Genomic DNA, 23,260 nt, shown 5'->3' with positions numbered 1-23,260 from the left:
AGCAAAAGTGATTGTTAGCATGTAGTATCTTATTATAAGTATATAGTATTAGGTATTTTATATTTATTATTCCATTTGATATTAACAATCATACTGTAAAAAATAATTACATGCACATTATACAGGTTAAATGAGTTTAAGGGATTAAGTAAGCAGCTGAACCAGGATCATAACCCAGCTTTATCTGACTTGTGAATTAAGGCTTTTTCTCTTGAACAACATGAGGTTCTTCTCCAGTAATACACAGATCTTCTGGATTGCCCCATCAACAAAATGTCAACAAATAAGCTAAGTAAACCTTGTCATTCTTTTCATGGCCAGGAGCAAAGCATCTGGGTTTTATATGTTTATTTCTGATAAAATGAAGCATTCTCTTTCTTCAGAAGAAAGACTACTTTTTTGGTCCTCTACTTTAAAAAAAAAAAAAAAGAACTTTTTGCTTATTTCAGCTGAAACAAATCCAAAGCGCACTGATTCATTTTCTTAGATATGTGCAGGCAGCCTTTACGCACATCAGAAAAGGGCAAAATGAGTTTGGGAATCTGTCAAGCAGAGAACAGTCGAGAACCAGCTACAAGGCTAAACATAGCTTGGTCTTTTGTCAGACACGAGCATTAGCTGTTATATTTCATCAGGAAGTATACCTTACCAGGGTAAAAACTGGTCATGTCAATGAAAAGCTGCATTTATGTCCTGGGCATAAATGTTTATAAATGCATTTTAAAAACCTATTTTACTTTAAAAATGGGGTCTGTGGCTTTTAGTAGTGTGGAACCTAGTTCGAGTTGGATTTCCCCTCTCTCTTAACCAAATTCTTACTCTATGGATGGTTCTTGGTACACCTCTTCGAGGTGGGTAGTGGTGAGGAATGAAGGCTCACACATAAGCAGTGAAAGCATTTTAGAGAGTGCTTTTTACTCCTGGGTGGATTTTCTCCTCTTCAGCCTGGATAATTCAGAGGGATGACTGACTAAAAGGGACCAGGGACCCATAGTGCCACCAGAGCATCCTCCCATTTCCACAGCAGCAAGTGTCTCTCTGGCCCTTGGAGAAGAGAATCACACTCTTAATAGACATTTATAAAACAATTATGACCACCATACCACCTGAACACATGTCAAGAATAGAGAGCGCTAGAATTTAATATGAGATCGCTCTGGATTGACTGAGGACACAGTTCCTCTTTATTAAATCATTGACGAACCACTTAATAAATGGAGATGCTCATGGAATGGAATGAACTAATTACAATGGTGCCAGAGCTATATCTAGAGAAAGAGCACACAGGCAGGAAAGCACAAAAAGCCACAGGTAGTTTACAAGGAATTTGGCAATACAATTAGGTATGTTTTCTTTTTTACACAGACCTCATTCTTCAAATAAATACACCTGAATCACATAGAAAAAAAATGATACAATAGCCTTACAAGTGAGAAAGAAACCAATATGCCTCTAAAAACAGTAGGTTTAGAATGGTCTATACATAACTAAAATGCTTTGGATGGTGTTCTCATTTTGAGTGGCGATCGAAAAAAAGAACCAGTACATATTTCCCATTATACACATATGTATCCTATACAGAGTTCAAGAATAATAGTTTAAAAGCTGCAAAATTCCAATTTTGTGGGAGCAATGGCAGCTAAGTGGTACTGTGTAAAACATTTGTAAGAACTGATTGCATATTGTTTGACTACTCATCATTATAATTTTAAACCTATATACACTGAACATAATATTATATGTATTTAAAAATTGTTTTTTCGTCTGTATTTAGAGGTATTTTTTTCCTTTCCCTTGATTTTTTTGTTATAGCTAGTTACTTCTCTAGAAAAATTCAATATGTTGAAATAGTAAAGAGAAGCATATCCAATTTTAATTCTATGTTTAAAGATGAAAAGCATCTGCTATCACCAACAAAACATCCCCCATTACCTTTATAAAACGAATATTAACCTAAATAGCTGCTAAATCTCACCTTCACCCATCCTCCTCCACCAGTTTCATTCCTCCTGCCTGGCAAGGCAGCCAGCTAGTGCTTCTTAGTTCTCACATGTGTGCAGGACTACAATTTAAATGCAAATAACCCTGTGCCTCATTATCTGAGATGTTTGTGCAGACACAGTATAGTTGTGACTGTGCCTGTGAAAATTAAAGGAGGTTCATCTGCATTCTAACATACTCATTACTTTGAGTAAATTCAAAAGAGCAATTCATCACTGCTTTCAAATTAAACACTGGCACAGCAGAGTGCCTAGGTTACTGAGAAATACCTCCTTTTCTACTACTCAGGAGCGCCTTTCTACAAAGGAAATGAGATAGGAACTTCTCTCACTGTAGCTCTTCAATTAGTTCCCGATGACACTAGATGATTGAAATAAGAGGCTTTAAAAAAAAATACAAACTCAGCTAATTGAGTGGAAAAGATACATTATGGTAATGCTAAACACAATTGGAGGACAATCAATATGCATTCCAAATACTACTGACAGGAAAATGACCACATCAGCCTAAAATGCAAGAAAATTATTGACTGTGATTTACCAAGCTGATATCACTCCAGAAGATATTATTTTTTATTTTTTTATTTTTATTTTTACTTTTTTTGCAAAATCATCTTTTAAATATATAAGGTTATTTTAAAATAATTCTTTGGTTAAAGTATAATTCAAATAAAAAGTAGCAATTCCTGGAAGCCTTTTGCTAGAGGGTGAAAAATACCTCCTTCTTTCAGCCATCAGATGGCCATTTAATCAGCCATTCAGATTCTATGAATGTAAATGTAATAGAAAACACTGTATTCTGAACTCCATAGTGGGGTGAAGCAATAAGCTCCTAGCTACCAATGCAGTGATGGAGAAGAGAGCCTGGGAAAATGAAACTCCCAGCTTGTGCATTAAAATGTGCCAATTATTCTAGTCCACAGAGGAAAAGATGTGGCATTTTAAAATCATGGAAACCAAAGTCCCATCTATGAATAATACTGGGGTATTAGTGGATTAATGTGGCACACTTGTGCAAGCAGCAAACTGTTTCAGACTTTCAATCCCTGATTAAATCCTTTAGTTAATTTTATTTGTTTGCCTCAGACAACTCTCTACCTTAAAAAAAAAAAATCCTCTCTACAAGAAATCATCTGGTTCTTATTTGGCATTTCCTTCCTTCTTTCCTTCCTTCCTTCCTTCCTTCCTTCCTTCCTTCCTTCCTTCCTTCCTTCCTTCCTTCCTTCCTTCCTTCCTTCTTTTTCTTTCCTTCTTTCCTTTTCTTCCTTCCATCTTCCCCTCATCATTTGTTCTTAATAAGCGTCAGACTAAGATAGAAAAGAACTAGCCTGAACTTCAGGTTGTTATATCAACCTAGAATGTTTGGATGAATGTAAAATTATGTTTCTTCTTTCACACAGAGTCAACATGATTTCCGAATAATTTCTCAATTGAAGTCCAAGTTTAGTTGTTTAAATAGGTACATGTGAAAAAAGAATTTAATGTGAATTCAGATCATTCAGGCCATTTCGATAAACAATTTGGATAACTAAAGCAGAGGAAAAAACTCTGTATTTACTTAGGGTTTTCCACCTAAATTATTCAGAAAATGATTTCAGATCTTTGCCTCCTTTTGATGAAGTAGATGATAACCTAAGGGTTTGTCTGTATTGGATTCAGGACAGCCTATGGTAGCCCAGTAAACTGACCTATTAGGTCATTAGAGGACTAAGACAACCTGGAAGGAGGGAGAGGATAACCTATTCAGCATAAGTACAGACACGGCCCATGGCATATTGCTACTATTTTCAAGGAAATCTTGTGGTGTTCCAGCATTATTCTGAGCATTGGAAGTCCATGAACATTTGTGGAGAATCTAATAAACATTATAGATTTGATTATAAACAGTGGATTTACTTCCTTACAGATAAAAGAATGAATGGCAGCACCACTACATTAGCTGTAATGTGACATTTCTCTTAAAACTTTTAACAGGAGCCTTTCCCTCATTTTAAGGTTAAAACATTTATATTGATCAATGATGTCAGTTTAGAGTTATTTATATATTCAGAAGCAGGATCGGTGTTTGTGCAATGCTAGAAGACATTAAGATTTCTTTCTTAAAATGTAAAATTCGTGACATATTTCTCTGACCTTAAAAAACCCTGACTATAATCCTATTGCTGATTAACGTACATAGCCGGCACCCTTTCGAGCCCTCTTCTTTTCAGGGATCATCAAATTCCCATTTCAGATAGGAGCAATGATTTATTTTTACATACCATATGTTTTATGCACTGGGGTTTTGAAGCTTATTCAATGCTACAATGTATATTGATTTGTTTTACATTAAAGTTCCACTTAAACGGCTGGATTTCATTTTGCACACATAGTCTACACAGTGAACTCTACTACCATCAGCAGTCAGCTATTCGGACAATTAAATAGACATTGATGACTGATGTTTTGGCTTGATTGTCATTTATTTTTCTTTTAAATAAACTCCCTCTTAATTTAGGAAGCAGGTGTGATGGGAAACCACAGGATGTGGCTCTCCCAATTTTCCTTAAGTAGCCCTACCTACATATTTTAAGTTATCATAGAAAAACAAACGAACAAAAAATGACAGCATAAGTAGCAGTGCAGTCGTGACTGTCATTTAAATTAGTTCCCTGACTTCATTATACATCCCTGGTATAACTGATGCATTTGTGGATGTCATGTTATGATTGACATATTCCATAGATAAGTGGACAATGACCTGACCCTTGGTATGATTTGTAAAGGTGTCCATATTGGACAAGAATGAGCTCTTTACTGATCAATTAATGTGTCTAACATATATCCTTTCAAAATATTAACTTCCTTAACAAGTTACCGTAGTCCAGACTTTAGGGCCAAAGAAGTAACCATGATGATTCAAAAGTGCTGTGGCTCTTTCAGTTACAACATAGATAATTCCAAGTCATTTTATATTTTAGAAGTTCTTTGCTCCTACAATGGAATACTTTACACATTTATCTTATCTTCCTCCTGAGTATCCAAAAGTGCTTTGGAGAGCAAAGCACTTTTTCTCTCCATTTCACATATAGATGCAAGGGGGAAGGACTGTTGCAAAAAGTTGTAGCCAGGTGCTTTAGAGAAAATGTGGTGGCACCAGAGAGTAAGTATCAAATTCCTCAGGCAGGAGTCTAGAGCCAGCAGCACTGTGTATGGGTCATACTGAGAGCAGAATTTGAAGTTTAACCTAAGAATAACTCTCTGTGGGGCAAGTTTTCTGATAACCTGAAAAAAATTCCTCTGCCTGGCTTTACCTAGCTGGAACATGGAGTTAAAAGAGAATCCCATCACCAAACTGGCAGCTCAGTGTCATTCCAGCTGGATGCTGAACGTGCATCCTTCCTCTGGATGGGCTGCAGCTCCCTTTGGGAGTACTCAGGGTGGTTGACTGTGCATAGATGGAAGGAAGAATACATCCTCTGCCGTAGTGGTGTCTCAAGTTAGGAAGACAATTTTCGAAAGAGTCCAGACAGAATGGATTTTATCCCTGAATCAAATCTTTCTCTTATTCACACAGTCTCATCACAAGAATTTTAAAGCACAAAAGGAAATATGCTAAATTATTCTGAGCTGTCCACTTAGAATATGGTGCAAATTTTTCATCGTTACTAAACACTAAAAAATGACACTTCTCCCAAAGGCTTTCTAAAGCCTTATCTTCTTGTTCACTGATGTGGTTTATTCTTGTAGCAAGGTCTCTCTCCAGTTGAATCCCCCAGTTGGTCCATGGGTAAGAGGAAGGATAGGTGGATCTGTCAGCTGCCATATTCCAGTTTCTCCCAATTCTTCACAGGAACAAAACCCCAAGTATGGAATCTGAAGTAAGAGTAGTAAAAAAAAAAAAAAAAAAAAAAAAAAAAGGAAAATAGAAAACAGAGGTTTAATGATTTAACTGTTACTTAGACATAAAGAAATTCAGGTGGCCCTTGAGAATAAGGAATAGTCATAGAAATTAATAGTAGACATGCATCCCTTCCAAACAATCCATGAAGAAAATTAAATAGATAAAGTTGATAGAGGAAAGACTATTTACATTGCAAAAGGATTCATCAGAAGGGTTCATTCGATGGTGAGCTTTGCTACTGCAATTAAGTAATTGTTTACAGCTTGCTTCTTAATAGTGGGAGAAGAGAGGACGATAATATACAAAGCTAAGGTGCTGCAAGTTAATTCCTACTTTCCAAATTGCAGGTAAAACTAAAAATACAGCTCAAACTTTTCTTGAAATCATACTTAGACAATGGAAAAGATTATTCAGTTTTTGAAAAGTTGTTAATTTGCTTCACCCAGCTTTACTTATTTGTTTACTTATTATTTTTGCATGTGTATCTGTAACATTCAAAGTTGAAGCTGTGCCCTTCCTAACTTCAGTAGTCCTAGTATTTAAAAGTTTATTTTTGTGTGTTTTCAGAGCTGCATTTATAAACAAGACAACAATCTTTGCCTTCAGGTAGCTTACAGAGTAATGGGAAGGAGAGATGCATAAATAAACTTTTAAAAAGTTAGAAAAGAGTTACAACCAAGTTTGAACCACGTTCTCTGGGGGCAGATAAAGGAAGCATATAAGTCAGCCTGGAGGGAAGTGTGTGGGAGGGAGGCTGACAGAGAAAACTCTTTCACAGGCACGAGAAAGAAAGAATCCAGATGTGTCGGCCTCATGGGTTTTGTGTCTCACTGCCTTGTTCCTGGGTCTGCCTTTCAGCCTGACATTTTAAATCACTGCTTCCTTTGGCCTACCAGCCAGGACCTCTCTTCTGGCTGAGCTGTCAGATGCTGCGTTTGGAGCCACTCACTCTTCTTCATCCAATCCACAGTCCCTCAGGGAAATCCAGAAAATTTGCTTATAATTCTTAGCTACTTAGATCTTAGAAACCAGAACTAGCTCAAACATATCTCTTTCTCATATACAAGGTCTAATAAAGTGTTTCACGCGGAGTACCACTCAATATATCTTGGTTGAGAGAATCAATAAATGCATCTTCCCAGCTCAAAAAACATGCTTCAAAGAATTTAGCTATCAGCCAGTCATCGAACTGTTCTAGAATTACTGGGCATCACAAACCCTTGAAATACAAGCATGAAATTACCTTTCGGACCATTTGTACAAAGTCCTTGGAGTTCTGAGGTGACAGGCCCTGAAGTTGGCAGGTACACGCTTCAAGGGAGGATGCATGGGCCACAATCAAGATGTTATTTCCTGGGTGAAAAAAGCAAGGACTGGGAAGACCATTTCTATAAAGACATATATAAACTTTGTAAGTACTATTTCAGGGAGGGGCAAACATTGTCAAGAAGACAATTTGGCCAAGCAATATTTTGAAAATGTTTTGTATTGTTAAGGCAGCCTAAGGTTATTTAAAAAGAAAAAAGCCTTTAATTTTAAAATAATTATAGATTCAGAAGAGGTTACAAATATATACATGTATATATAAAATTGTAGTTGACCCTTCAACAACATAAGTTTGAACTGTGTGGATCCACTTATATGTGATTTTTTTCAATAAATACTATAAATGTATTTTCTCTTCTTTATGATTTTCTTAATAACACTCTTTTCTCTCGCTTACTTTATTGTAAGAATATAGTATATAATACCTATATCATATGAAATTTGTGTTAATCAACTGTTTATGTTATCAGTAGGGCTTCTGGTCAAAAGTAGGCTATTAGTACTTAAGTTATGGGAGAGTCAAAAGTTATATGTAGATTTCTGACTATGTTGGGGTTTACGCCCTTAACCACTGCTTTATTCAAGGGTCAACCGTACATATAGCATATATACAATACGATTGTATATTATATACACTGTATATATTGCACTATATATACAAACATATTTACATGTTATGTGGATATATATATATAGTGTATATATAGTACAATATGCACTTGCACGTGCATGTGCATGCATACACACACACACATACACACACCAGAAAGGTCCCACATACCTAGCCTCCTCCAATGGTAACATCTTGCCTAACTAGTACACTACCAAAATCAGGAAATGGACACTGGTACAATCCACATAGCTTATTTAGATTTTACCAAGTTTTACCTAATTCTATTCCATGTATAACTTTTCGTAAACACCATCACTATCAAGATACAAAACTCTGCCTACAGTGCTCTCTGCTACTCCCAATATAGTTTTCAGTAACTGTAAGCACTTGAGACTTTCTGGTGGCTAGAACATGCTGAGTATCTACAGCAGGAACATGGAAGTTGTCATGAAATGATTGGCTTTCTGAGTGATAACTAAAAGGTGGGAATTGTCCATAATACTGCTGACCAGGGCTATCCACTGCTAACATTTTGGTGTATATAATTCCAGTTTTTACCGTATGAAGGCAAATATTTTATCTTAAAAAAGCTATAGGAATGTACGTACTCTTTTGTAATCTGCCTTTTTCTCACACAAAAAAATTATAATGAATAGTCAGTTCTACATCTCGTCAAATATTTGAGTTCAGTGTTTATAAAATCAATAGCAAACAGACTCGAGTCTTACAGAACACTCTTTGTTTGGTGGTAACAGCAATGGCATGTGTGTTTGTGTAGGTGTATTTGTGTGTGGGTATCCACACTCCTGGATCAAATCATAGGCGAAACAATGTTATATTAAATAACTTTTTGAAATTGTAAAAGAAAACTTCCTTCACAGAGTGCAGGGTAAATAGATGGGATGCAGAATCTAAGATATTTGATATAGTAGCTAAGTCTGGTGCATTCCTATGGAATATCTACCATTTTAGGTATTCAAGAGAATATTACAAATTTAACATAAAATTATCTACAAGAAAAATCTGGAAATATTTTTTCTTTTCTATTAAGCAAGTCTACCAAAGCAAGTTGAAACATCTTGACAGCTTATTAATCATGATGGAGAAAGGGTCACATATTTAAATATGAAGTCCAAGATAATACTACTTACCTTTACTCTTACATTCACTTATTATTTCTTTTGTTACTTGGAAACTTCTACTGATATAAGTGTCATAGGATTCTGAAACCACTAATTTGCTGACTGGAATATGAGGTCTGTAATAGAAAAATGAATAAAGACAATAAAACATTTTGATCCAAAGACAAAGGGATTGATATGACTCTAAACTTTTAAGACCTTTCTAAAGTTTCCATAATTCTGTTTATCCATTTCCCTAGAAAGGAAGGAAGTAGAAGGAAGAGTATTTCTGTTATACAGAAGTGGGGTTGAAATATACAGACTATACATAAATAAAGGATATGGGTGCATGGTGACAGAGTGACCAGTTGAAAAATGAAATATCCAGTGCAGGTTTCACTTGCAAGGTGGCTCATAAGCAGTTTGACTTATTTTACTCACCATCAGTCCTAGATCACAGAGCCAATAGGAAGCAAAGTGGAGGTTAGATCTCATTATCTATTTAGATCACCAGATATCTCCTAAGTCTCTCTTCAGTAGCCTTTAAAACTATAAGCACAAAGGATAGGTTTTATTTTTAAATTTCGTTCCAGCTTTATTGGGATATAATTAACATATAATATTGTGTAAGTTTAGGGTGTGAGACATTTTCATTTGATACGTATATATTGCAAAATAATAATCACCATAGCCTTAGATAACACCTCCATCATGTAACTTACTTTCTTTCTTTCTTTCTTTCTTCTTTCTTTCTTCTTTCTTTCTTTCTTTCTTTCTTTCTTTCTTTCTTTCTTTCTTTCTTTCTTCTTTCCTTCCTTCCTTCCTTCCTTCCTTCCTTCCTTCCTTCCTTCCTTCCTTCCTTTTCTCTCTCTCTCTCTCTCTCTCTCTCTCTCTCTCTCTTTCTCTCTCTCTCCTCTCTCTTTCTTTCTTTCTTTCTTTTGTAGTGAGGACATTTAATATGCAGTCTCTTAGTGACTTTCAAGTATACTATATAGTATTATTAATTATAATCACCATGCTGTACATTAGATCCCCAGAACTTATTTATCTTATAACTGGAAGTTTGAACCCTTTGACCAGCATCTCCCCATTTTCCCTAGTCCCTGCAAACTACTACTCTACTGTCTGTTTCTCTGAGTTTGGCTGTTTTAGATTCCACATAAGTTATAGCATGTGCAGATATCTCTTGGAGCTCATGTTTTCATTTCCTTTGGATATGTACCCAGAGGTGGGATTCATGGATCACATGGTAGTTCTGTTTTTAACATTTTGAGGAAACTCTATACAGTTTTCTGTAGAGGCTGAACCAATTTACATTCCCATCAATAATGTAGGAGGATCCACTATTTCTCCACATCCTTGCCAACACTTGATATCTCTTGTCTTTCTGATGATAACTATTCTAACAGGTGTGTGGTGATATCTCATTGTGGTTTTGATTTGTGTTTCCCTGATTAGTGATGTTGAGCATCTTTTCGTGGTTCTGTTGGTCATTTGTATGTCTTCTTAGAGAAAATATCTATTCGGTTCCTCTGCCCATTTTTAATCAGATTGCTTTTATTTTACTACTGAATTGTGTGAGTTCTTCATATATTTTGGATATTAACCCCTTATCAGATATATGATTTGCAAATATTTTCTCCTATTCTGTAGGTTGCCTTGTCATTTTGTTGATTGTTTCTTTTGCTTTTTTGTAGAAGTCTTTTAGTTCGATGCAGTCTCACTTATTAATTTTGCTTTTTGTTACTTGTGCTTTTGGTATCATATCCAAAAAATCATTGCCAAACCTAATGTCAAGGAGTTTTTTCCTATGTTTTTGTCCAGATTTTTTATGGTTTCAGTTCTTATGTTTAAGTCTTTAATCCATTTTGAATTAATTTTTGTGAGTGATGTATGACAGGTGTTCAGTTTAATTCTTTTGAAAGTGGCTATTCAGCTTTCCCAACACAATTTATTTTAGAAACTATCATTTCCCCATTGAGCATTCTTGACTCCCTTGTCAAATATTAGTTGAGGGTTTATTTCTGGGCTCTTGATTCTGTTCCATTGGTGTATATGTCTATTTTTATGCCAGTACTATACTGTTATGATTACTATAGTTTTGTAGTATAGTTTGAAATCAGGAAATGTGATGCTTTCTTTCATGGTTCCATACAAATGTTAGGATTGTTTTTTTCTATTTCTGTAAAAAGCGTCATTAGAATTTTGATAGCAATTACACTTAATCTATAGGTGGCTTTGGGTGATACAGACAGTTTAACAATATTAATCCTTCAAATTCATAAATGTGGGATATCTTTCCACTTGTTCACATCTTTGATTTCTTTCACTAAAGTCTTGTAGTCTTCATTATATAGATATTTCACCTACTTGGTTAAATTTATTCCTAAGTATTATATTGTCGTTGATGCCATTGTGAATGAGATTGTTTTATTCTTTTTTCAGATGAGTCATTGTTAGTGTAAGAAACACAACTGATTTCTGTATGTTGAATTTGTATCTGTAGCTTTACTGAGTTTGTCGATTAGTTCTGATAGTTTTATGGTGGAATCTTCAGGATTTTCAATATATAAAATCCTATCTGCAAACAAAGACAATTTTCAGTTTGGATGCCTTTTATTTATTTATTTTCTTGCTTGATTTCTCTAGCTAGGATTTTTAGTACCATGTTAAGTAGGAGTGGTGAAAGTGGGCATCCTTGTCTTGTTTCTGATCTTAGAGGAACAACTTTCAACCTTTCACCATTGAATATGATGTTAATTGTGGCCTCATCACATATGGCCTTCATTTTGCTGAAGTATATTTCTTTGGCACTCAATTTATTGAGCATTTTTATCATGAATGGATGGTGTATTTTGTCAAATTTTTTTTATTCATCTATTGAGATGATCATATGATTTTATCTTTCATCCTACTAATGTGGTGTATCACATTTATTGATATTTATATATTGAACCATCCTTGCATCTTAGGGATAAATCCCACTTGATTATGATGTGTGATGATCCTTTTAGTATGCTGTTGAATTCATTTTGTTAATATTCTATTGATAATTTTTTACATCAAGAATATTGGTCTGTAGTTCTCTTTTCTTGTAGTATCCTTATTTGGCTTTGGTATCAGGGCAATTCTGGCCTTGTAAAATGATTTGGGGAGTTGTAAGCATAGGTTTTAAAAGTTGACGTTAGGTTCCTTTACTATTTAGGGTTTCTGGTCTATGAAGTATTTATCTTGTTTTTTAGTACAACTATGTCATATTTTCTGTTTTATTATTTTGTCTTTCATTTTTGGTATTTAGAGCATGGTGGGTAAAGGTGGTAGTGAGTTCTCAAAGTGAATTCACACAAAACCTTGATCAGAATACATTACTGCTGCTACTACTACTATTATTACTACAAAGATTTACTGAAAGTTTCCTGTGTGTCAGGCTCTGTGCAAAGCAGCTTCTTGCATTCTTTAACTACAGCCCTTCTAGCAACCCTTTGGTAAATCCTGAATTTATGAATGACAAAACTGAGGCTCAGAAAGGCTACAGATGACTTGCCTATGCTCACATTATTAGTGACTCTTAGAGCCTGGATTTAAACCTGGGTCTGATCAATGCCTGTAAACTTGTCCTCCACTTTGGACCATTTTTGACAGGATCCTCCTCAAGGCTGCCTTTCTGTGCATTTGTGTTTTCTGTCCAGAGAGGAAGGATGCTGTTCTATTTGAAGAAAACCTATCCTCATTCTCTCAGCAAGCCTATTTCTTCTAGGAATCTTACAACACCCTGGGGGCCAGAGAGAGACATGAATTACCACCTGTTATGGTGTTCTGGAACAAACTTTCCCCCCATTCATATGTCTCATCTAGTTCTTTTATCACTTATGTCACCTGGTCTCCCACAGGGCTCCTCCCTCACCTGTGACAAAAGGCCTCTTTGTATGGTCCAGAGAATAGTTTCCAGGGTGAGATCATGTTGTAATTTATAAGACTTGTTTAAGTAAGAGCAGGTAAATGTTGGGATCCAGTTCTTGCCTTTGGCAGTTCTTGCCTTGAAGTGGAACCTAGGAATGGCTTCCGTGTTTGAGCCACCAGTCCTGATGGGAATGGGACAGGGTCAAAGCTTTCTCACCCTGTCAGCAGCACATGCCATGCTCTAGCCACACCTGCAGGACTCATGTACTATACTGAGAGTCAGGTAGGCCTCCAATCACCAACTAAACCTGGAATCCCGAGCTCTAGGTGCTCAGGGAGCATTCTTGGAACAATTTTCTCCCCAGTACATTCTATTCCTCATCCTGCTTGAGTCAAGAATGTAGAGCAGGTTTCTGTCTTGAGCCCCATACCAAAGTTTGATTCATTGCCCCTCTAACACTTCAGATTCATGCCCCCACTAATTCTCTACCATCCTTAGCCAAGACCCTATTCCTGTTCCGCAGCCCCATCCAACTGGTGTGTGTGTGTGTATGAGCCACCAGCCTCATTAGTTTCCCTCAACCCAGCTTCTAGTCTTGTCTCCCTCCTGCTCTAAGGTGACAGGTCTCTTTAAGTGGCCCTTGCTTGACTTATAATACGCTGGCTATCAGTCTTTGCCTATCACAATATTTCTTCAGTCATTTGGATACCACTACTTGCTTCAGAAGGCCCACTCACTTTGCATAACTAATTTCAGAAGGAATTTAACTCTAGGGGTGGTGCTTCTCACATGCTTTATCACTGACTTTCTCAGTTGACTTACAAAATTAGCAGCTGAACCTTTTTACCCCCCTTAAACACAAACGACTGAATTGAATTTTGATTCTTCTGTAGAGGAAAAGAAAATCTGGAATAAGGACCATGTTCTGACCCCCACATCCCTGGCATTCATCATTCTGCTTGTACTGCTGATGGGATGTGTGATCAGTGTGTGCCTGGATGTGTTTGCGTGCACTGAAAGATCATATGGCACAATTCTGGAGACCTTTGTAAATCAGCTTGGGAAGAACTGCAGGACACACTTAAGGAGGAAGCTGAAGACATAGTTGGCCCAGGTTGGTCTGGGAGGTGCTGGGTGGTAAGTGAGGAAAGTCATTTTACCAATGTTGGTAGCAACTCACCTTCTTTCCAGGCCAGAAGGATGATGGCTGTTGGCATGGGAACAACAATTTATTGCTGTTTTCCTCAAATAATAGAAAAATAGTGGCCATATCTTGTAAAGGACAAATGTAAAGGATATTAGTATGGAATCTGATCGATTGATATGATTTTATTTTTGAGGAATGCAAATTCCTTTAAAGCAAGAAAAAGTAGCACACATTAATTTATGGGGTTATTTGAGGTCTTATTTGCAGAGCAGGAAAACGAGTATGAGAAAAAGATATTTTCTTCTTCCTTAGCCAGAAACTCACATGGCTTTATTTGTGGTTTGGGTATGTATTTGAAATGAAAGGTCAAGGGATGTCACAAGAAAGGAATTTATGCTTACATTGGTCACTTGCTCCAATTTCTGCCCTAAGAAATACAAACTCCATTCCTCACTATATTGGTTGTGAATAGCTGTTCCTCCTCCAAGATATTTTACAAATGTCTGAGTGGATTTTTGATAGTTAATGTAACTATATTATTGTTGGTTACTTCTTTTTTGCATGTGGATTATTATTCACATGAGCAATGTACAAACACTTCTTTTCAGTTCCAGCATAGACAGTCTGGTACAATGGTAAAAAGCAAAGAACTAGGAATGAGAAAATTTTAAAGCAGATCACACAGTGCTTCACATGCAGAAAATAATCAATAAAAGTTATTGTTGTTGTTATTAATATTATTATTATTATTATTATTATTATTATATGTAGCCACTAAATGTACAACTTTAGGCAAAGCCACTTGTACACTCTTATATATAAAAGTGGCTTGCCTACATTCTGGGGTTATGGCAATAATACATAAAGATAAAGAAAATTAAAAATGCTTTGAAAAATTAAAAATGGCAATCCAAGGTAAGACATTATAATTTACTTTATCTTCCAACAAGCTTCTGGAACTCTGTCATTATTTGCTGGTGCCTGCTCCTGGAACACAAAGTGGTTTTATTATTTACTGAAAGAGATAAAATAAAGTCAGGAAAATCCAATGTGTATATAGGGATATAATGTAAACTATGCTAAATACAAGGGAATGCTGGCTTTTTCCAGTTTTGCTTTTTCAAATTATAGCTTGACCTCCTCCAATATGGAGAACTGCTTGTGGGCTATGTTTGGTCCTTCATCTCCTTAAGTAGCCTGGCCTGGAGTAGCGAAGTACTTCTACCCTGGCCTTAGGAAACAGCAGTTTCAAAGGGTTACCTGTAGGTTGTATCAACACTCAGGTTGGCTGCAGCTAACTCTGATGGAGGTATCCACGCAGGTAATGTGTTTCCAGCAACCCATTTTGTCCACTCAAATAAGCCAGGCTCTACACGAATCTTCAAGTGATTTTCTTGTTGTAAACCTTAGAGGTAAAATAAAAGGAAGATGATGGAAACACCACCTTGTTCTCAGTGGGAAAGTAAATTAGAGGTCAAACTGTTATAAAAATTCAGGCAAACCTTCTATTCTCTTTCCTACCAGATGCTACACATAATGGAAAGAAACTAGAAATGCGGGTTTGGACAAGGGTTTTTAATATTTGTGTGTGTGTGTGTGTGTGTGTGTGTTACAAATATATGAATTTAATACTCTGGCCATACCACCAGGATGTATGCTGGCTTTAAGCAGTATCTGGTTTAAGAAAAAAACAACAAGCCATTATCCATAACATTTACATAGTTCTGTGACTAATATAACTCTTTTTTCTAAAGTAAGTTCCAAGATTGCCTTATGAAGAAATTTCAGAAATTTTTTTAGCATCCACTACTCTATAATAGTTTATGTTGTATTTGAATATTGTGTAAATTATTCATTTTCTCTATCAGAATATCCGATGTCGAACATTTACAAATGCCAGTGGATGAGTCCCATTTTATAGTGTAATCACACTCAGGGTAGGAATTGTCCTTGTTTAACTCTCTTTAGATTGCCTTAAGCCCATTTTTTTTTTTTCTGTACAAATGTAATAAATAATGCATTCTAATACATAAATGCATTCTGCTTTACTTAAGATTAATGAATAGAAGTCTTGAATATAGTGTAAATTCTTTGTTGGCTCAGGTATTTCTGGCTCATTTGTTTGTTTGGCATAGGTAAACATTTCAACACTGTTTCTTCTCGTTTTCTTTCCAAGGGAATGAGAATGGTGATCCATAGATTTTATGGTGAAGGTTGAGTATTTTTAAAGTCATTCCAAATAACTGAAGAAATAGGGATGATTAAGATGTGCAGAAACTTAGAAGCAGCACTGCTGCTAAAAACAAGAGGCTAACATAGCAGAGTGGGAGGAAGTGGCTTCACTGTTTCAGTAAGAGAAAGGATCATGCTCTGTAAACTTTAAATTATTACCAGGCAACAATATTTTACACTCCCACAATTTGATCAAGAAAAAAATATTCAAGAAAAAGTTATTTGTATACTTCCTTTCATAGTGCTTTTGCTGCTAGAATATCGTTTTGGGACTTTTGTAGAGACATACTCTGAAAGAATCATTGCTAAAAAGTCCAAATTTGAAGATTTCAATTGGCTAATGTCCCACAAATCTTCCTGGAGACAGAAGAATGGACTAGCTGACCTTGAACAAGTCTTACCTTTCAAAATGTTGTATGCAGTCTGAACACAGCGCAGGGATGGGGAGCAATAAATGTGATCAATAATGGTGTTACTTTCTAATAAGGCTTCCCCTGCAAAGAAAACCAAAAGGGAATCAATCTGATGGATTTACTCAGTCTTGGCTTGACCTTCGATGTGGGAGAGGGTACCAGGTAGATGCTGTAAATCTCCCTTTTTCACTGGGGGCTTACACAGAGCCAGTAGTTTCAGCCTTGTTTCCAACAAATCCTTTAATCAGAGTTTCTATGAGAGACCAAATGAAAGGCCCCTTCTTATCTTTTTCTTTTCTTTTCTTTTCCCTGGTGCGAAGAAGTGGCAAAATGTCCATCTAAGAGACCTAGAAACATGATAATGCTAATTTCAAGTTTGTGTTAAAATGAGAGGGTCTATACGGTGAAAATTAGGTCTCGTTTTAATTTTATCCTCTGCTAAACAAAGTTTCAACTAGTCATATTCTTGGACACCAGAAGTAAATCCCAACACTTGATACTTCAACACATTTCTTATGGAATCAATATCTTTTCTCTACTAGATAAAGTCTAAAAACCTTAATATGGTGGTCAAAGTCTTTTGTGAAATCATTTTTGTTCATTTCGCCAGCCTAATTTTATGCCTTGCTCACAATCTATGCTCTAGAAATAAGATAGCTTGTTTCCTCTATACTCTTTATGCTGTTTCTCATGTGTATGACTTTATGCTGTTTTCACTGAGAAGTCCCTTCCCTACCCCTGTTCCTTCTTTGCCCAGCTGACTTCCACTTTGGGTCTCAGCTTACCTCTCATCTCTTATGTGTCTTTTATTTGTGCTTCCATAATTCTCTACACATACTTTTATTTTTTTAATACGATACTCTAAGTTATTTATGTACTTATAAGTTTGTTTCCCTGAGGGTGGGGATTCATGCTTGGATCCCCAATATCTAGCACAGTACCTGCACAAAATAAGTGATCAATCAACATGTGTTAGGTGATTTTACAGGACAATGCTGCTGTCTCTGTGTGGCACATTCTCTGCATAGAACTGAGCATCTGAAAAGGATCAGTTGGCATCCATACATTCGGCCACTCCAGGGTTCCCTTCTCCTTTCCCTTGTGCTAGAAGCTGACCTGACCTCTCTGCCACACCAAGTCTAACTTTGCCCCATTACTGGATCATATGCCCCTCAGTAGGAATTACACCTTGTTCACTTTGGTAAACCACGCCAAGTGCAGTGTGCTCAACTTAATGGTTACATAAGAAATCCCTTAAGGAAATTTACTACTTTTAGGAAATTATAGAATTCCCGAGAAGTGTGCTGACATGCCTATTGGAACCAGCATTCTGAGGACATGACCAGGAATGGTTTTGCAATCACTCCAGGACACTTACCCACTAGTCTCGCTTGCATGCATCCAAACACAGTGATAGGAGCATCTTTCTCGTAATCCCGGAAACCACCACTTCGCTGAGGTAAGCTATGAGGCATGTTCAAGTTGGTGCGTATATAGCGGCCTAGAAAAAAGTCAAAGGCTATGTGAGTTTCTCGTTTCCTTAAGACTTCCATTGCTGATCCTGACAGCCTCTCCTTTGGTAGAGCGTCTTAGAATCTACTTCTTCATTCTGCTGACAAAAGTGACAAGAGTAGAAACCAGACACCCTAAAGCAGAAAGGCTTCTACGATATGCAAGCCTCCCTATCTTAAACATGCCACTCAAATAAAAAAGGAATTAAAATAAGCCAGGGTGATTTAATGGTGGGAATTCTGGCCGTGAAATGAGGATTCCTGTTTCTGCCTCTGAAATTACTACAAGATCATGGCAAAATATTTGCCTTCTTTGGTCGCTGGTGTCCCAGTTTATAGAATGGAGACAAGAACATTTGCCTCTTTCTTAACACTCAAGACATACAGGAAGGATTTACAAGAGTAACAGATTACAGACTTTTCTATAGCCCACGCAACCATATGACTCCAGCCAGATAAATGTAGCTTGACTGTTCCCCCTAGAGGCCATAATAGGAATGCCAATGCTGAGCAGGCCTACCAGCTACTCACCTTTGGCATCAAAGCACTGGGATAGCCAGTACTTCCCAAAGACAACATCCATCCTTTCACCATGCCGACACACAAAGAGACATCTCTTTTGAGGCCCAGGCTGGCTGTTGACCCTCAGAGGCTGCAGATAAAGAAAGGCAATTAGTGAGGAAAACATGAGAAAGTTGACATGTCCTGGAGCCAAGTGCCAAGTGAGTTGAGCTCCAGAGTAAGTTCTGCCAATGTATAACTTGGATAAGCCCCTTACCTACCTTGTATTTTGGTTGGCCTAGCTGTAAAATTGGGTTAGTAAGACTCATTCTACAGGTCTCACAAGTTATTTTGAGGATAAGATGAGTTGAACTGCAGGTGCTTTGCAAAATAAGAAGGGTTATGAAAATGGTATTATTGCTGCTGCTGTTATTAGCAGGAGTGATGTTTGGCCAATACTAAAATATGAAAGCCAGTTGAGTTACAGTTCAGAGGTAAAACTAGCCAGTATGTAGGGATAGCCATCTAGTAGGACAACTTCTTGCCCTAAAGAGCTGTTTCATCAATTTCTTCCGGGAGTGAGGACTTTTATTATCACAAATCAAATATGTCTACCTTATCTCTAATGTGTGGTTAGAACACATGGTTCAATGGTCTCCTCCAGCAATAAGGTCTGGTTTGCCAATTCTAATCACAGTTTAGGCTCTGTTGTTCAACTACATAAACATTCATATTCCCAGAAACAATTCAAGAAGGATTACTGCCACTTCTGGGTGATGAAATAGGCAAGTCTAGTCAAAGGCATGTCCAAATGACTTTGGTTTCTATAATTGCAGAGTGGACTATTATAAACGTTTATATCTTCCTTCTTTCTGATAGAATCAGCTATTCCCAGTTCCCTTAGTGCTGCCAGCTTCATGTGGGCTAGCATTTACTTTTGTTTCCAGTTGCCCTGACAAAATTAATATGTAAGATGGTGGCATAGTTTTCCCCCTCTCTTCTCCCACTGTTCCCTAATTCAAACCCTGGGCTCTAGCCAATGTGATCTAGTCTCATGATCCTCAACATGTTTGAACTTTCAACTTGCCTTTGTCTGTATTGTTCAAAATGACTCTTCCCCACTCTCATTCTGCAAACTTTCTGGTATACGTGGAGCACTCTAGCATAAGTACTGTGCTAAGAGCCTTATTCTTTATATTTCTTTTAATATATAATATTTTTCATTAGAGTTAACATACAATATCATATTAGTTTCAGATGTACAAAATAGTGATTCAACATTTGCATACCTTACGGTGTGATCACCATGATAAATTTAGTAACCATCTGTCATTGTCCAAATTTATTATGCTATTATTGACTATATTCTCTGTGCTGTATATTACATTCCCATAACTTATTTATTTTATAACTGGAAGTTTGTATCTCTTATTCTTCTTCACCTTTTTCACCTCCTACCCTATTTCCTTTAATCATCACAATGGCCTGCAAAATACGTACAATGATTACTTTTTTTATAAGTAACATGTTCTCCCCTCTGCAGCATACCCCTCCTTACAAGACCAGACCCAGATGCTGGTAGTTATTGTCAGGGTCATCCATTTGACTCTTCCTAGTCTTGAAATTTTGTGTATCTTAGCAGCCTCACACTTGGTTCATAGATAATCAGTGACTCTCTAGTAGAGTTGAGGACGTGATCCTGATGGTCAGTCTTACCTGTGTGGGCTGGCAGATGATAGTCAGAGGAGTCATCTCCCCCAGGCCCTGGTCCTCATATGGGCGCCTCTCCAACATGCCATCACAAAATGAGAGAGCATTGGAAGATGATGTATTTAAGATCGAGTAAGAACTACAGAGGAAGATAAGGAAGATATTAACTGCTTTGGCTAGAAGTCATCAGCATGTCATCCTTGGACTAATAGGAACTGCTCCCTGGGCAGTGCAATGGTAGGGAAATCTGAGCAGGGGGTGCCTCACTACTGGAACATCTTGTTTTATGTTTAAGTCTTGTAGATAATAAAGGGGGTAGATAGATTTCTGTACTTGAAGCAGATGAATTCATCTTTCTGGGAAAGGCTAGAACCCATGATTTTGTGCTTATTAAGATGCCACAGACATGGTTGGCACAAAAGTCATGTTAAAGAATAATGAGGTATCGATTTTGCACTATTGTTCCCAGCTATTTTTCTGGCTCAAAAGAAATAATTCCTGTTTCTTTTAATCTTTTCCATAGTGATTTCCATCTAAACTGACAAATTAGAGGGAACATTTTTACTGTCTCTACCACTTTGCCTGCAGCTCCTAATGGTCAAGGAAACCTTATGGCCATATGCTCTATTCTACCTTCTTCAGTCTTTATTCATCTGGTGAGAATGGTCTTCTCTTTAATAATTAAATAACTTAATAGTTTAAATAATTCTGTATTTAATCATCTTGTTGGAGGTGAGATGGAGAAAGGAGTAAAGTAGTGAGCCAAGAACTCTCATTTCTGGGTGTAACAGTATAACTACAGAAGCCTAAAAGAGGTCTTGATGAAAGAGAGGTAGCAAATCATTTCACATTGAAATTATTTTCATTATTTAAGACCTCCAAAAAGCTTTATCTAATAAACATTGCAATTTAAGTATGATTGCTAGGCAAATCTGTGAACATCTCCTTCTGTATCACCGGGCAGACCAAGGGAGAACACTGAAACTTTAGATTTCTTGCTTCTTTACAACTAGGGTAACATGCATCCCAGTTTGCCCAGCATAGCCCTCGTTTTTATCTGTTGACCCAGCAATCTGTGCAGTTTAACACATCTGTTCTCAATTGTTCATTTTTAACACAGTATTATCCTTAGAATTTAATTTTGAAAAGAACTTTTTATAGTTACAATAAAAAGCTAATTGGTTGTTAGTGCAAATTCTTTCAAAACACTGTATGGTTTTAGCACCCTTTTCACTCTTTGAAGCATCCCTTTCTTTGACTGTAAATAGACTCCTCCTACGTATACACAAAGGTCACAGAAGAAGCAAGCCCCCCAAAAAGTGATGTTTCAGCCCTTGTGCATATCAGAATCACCAGGGGAGTTTTAAAAAATACTCATGCTTGGGTCTCACTCTTAACAGATTATGATTTGCAAGTCGGGGGTGGGACCCAGGGACCTACGGTTTAACAAAGCTGTATCAAGAAGTGTGATGTACAGCCAAATAAGACCTATTATGGTAAAATTTAAGCAACCGTAAACCAAAGAAATCTTATGACCTTCACATAGTCTAATAGACCATCTGTTCTCCTTTATTTTAAACTGAGACTCTCCCATACATCACACAGTTAAAGAAAATTCACTTTCACTGTCTGATTCATCAAAGCTTCAGGGCGTGAAATGTCTGGATGTAATTGTCCTGACATCATGCTTGTACCTGCCCCTTAATTTAATTTATTATAGCTGTGAAGACACTGATAGAATCCCTTTTCTTTCTCCTTTAGCTCAGTTGGCAAGGAGAATGCTAACCTCCTTCTCTTAACTGTCGCCGTAATCAAAGGACCTGACTCAGTCTGAGATAGTATGGGGCTGTCAGTTCCAGTAAGACAACAGTCAGACATTTTATGTTGAGAGAAGCATAGGGAGGAAGCTGACTCCCAAAACGTCTTCTTAAGTACCAGGAAGGCACTGGCACCTCCCTAGGACACATCAGTTCTGTATGTAAGCCCAGAAGGACCAGCCAGACCACCCTGATTCAGAAGACATGATGTGGCTTTACCAACTGACAAATATCTAGGGATACTCAGAACCAGGCAAGATGCTCTAATAAAGGGTGGAAGGAGAATATTTCCTTAGTATGGACTCAGACAACTGAGGACTAGGTAGGAAGGGTTGTGAAGGGTCAGAGACCCTACGGCTTTACTTGTTGCTTGAATCCCCTTAACAACTTCCCATCAAGTCAGCCAGGTCATGCTCCATCACTCCCTGAGGCTCTACCTCCTCGAGTCTCTCTTTGGTTAGAGGTGAGAGAAGAGTTGCCTCCCTGAGTCATTTCCACCTCTGGGGGTAAGTAGGAAAGTGCAACTCTTCTATACAATCATTTTTGTAGAGGAGACATTTGATTTGAAGACATATAAGAGTACTAGAAAACACCAATTAGAAAAAAAAAACCCCAAAGATCATAAAGTTAATGACTACTTTAGATTAAGTGCTGTTATATATGTGGCACTGATCCATGTAAAGATAAGTCTTTTATTGCGGTCTTCGCAACACCCCTGTGAGTTAATTGCAAATAATTACCATCTTCATTTTATAGATTAACAAACAGAGGCTCAGAGAGGTAATGTAACTTGGCTAAGTTCACACAGCTGGTAGGTGGGAAAGTTAGGATTTGAATCTAAGACTGTTGGAATAAAACTTCAAATTCTTAATTATAACATTCTAACACCTAATGTTAATATTTCCCCACTCTTAGTAGGGTTGGCTGTAGAAGCTGATAGTTTAATTTCGGACATGGTTCCCTAGGAAATAATATCACTAGCAATTTTTCAAATTGAAAGGAGATAACATTCAGACCTTCCTGTGATCCATGGACTTAAGTCACTTAGGTTTACCCATGTTTCAGCCTGACCTCTACTTTGGACA

The 23,260-nt window shown here is 37.1% G+C and overlaps 1 protein-coding gene across 2 annotated transcripts in view; it reads right to left on the bottom strand.

Moving 5' to 3' along the window:
• Positions 1-1,139: 1,139 nt before the first annotated feature.
• UBASH3B (ubiquitin associated and SH3 domain containing B) overlaps positions 1,140-23,260 on the bottom strand; it is a 132,185-nt gene continuing 110,064 nt past the window's right edge. The window contains exons 7-14 of one of the 2 annotated variants that reach the window (XM_016132228.2): positions 20,365-20,497; positions 18,679-18,799; positions 18,015-18,137; positions 16,625-16,717; positions 15,252-15,396; positions 8,974-9,080; positions 7,127-7,236; positions 1,140-5,855 (exon numbers count right to left, since the gene is read on the bottom strand). In XM_016132228.2, coding sequence (XP_015987714.1) covers positions 5,718-5,855; positions 7,127-7,236; positions 8,974-9,080; positions 15,252-15,396; positions 16,625-16,717; positions 18,015-18,137; positions 18,679-18,799; positions 20,365-20,497 — 970 coding nt within the window. In that variant the 3' untranslated portion in view covers positions 1,140-5,717. Of the gene's footprint in view, positions 5,856-7,126; positions 7,237-8,973; positions 9,081-14,153; positions 14,979-15,251; positions 15,397-16,624; positions 16,718-18,014; positions 18,138-18,678; positions 18,800-20,364; positions 20,498-23,260 lie in introns of those variants that run through there. The other variant, XM_016132230.2, reaches the window with a different exon arrangement.

This window comes from Rousettus aegyptiacus, unplaced genomic scaffold (assembly GCF_014176215.1).
Source record: "Rousettus aegyptiacus isolate mRouAeg1 unplaced genomic scaffold, mRouAeg1.p scaffold_m13_p_5, whole genome shotgun sequence".
NCBI lineage: Eukaryota > Metazoa > Chordata > Mammalia > Chiroptera > Pteropodidae > Rousettus > Rousettus aegyptiacus.
This window is presented reverse-complemented; position numbering and strand designations above follow the sequence as displayed.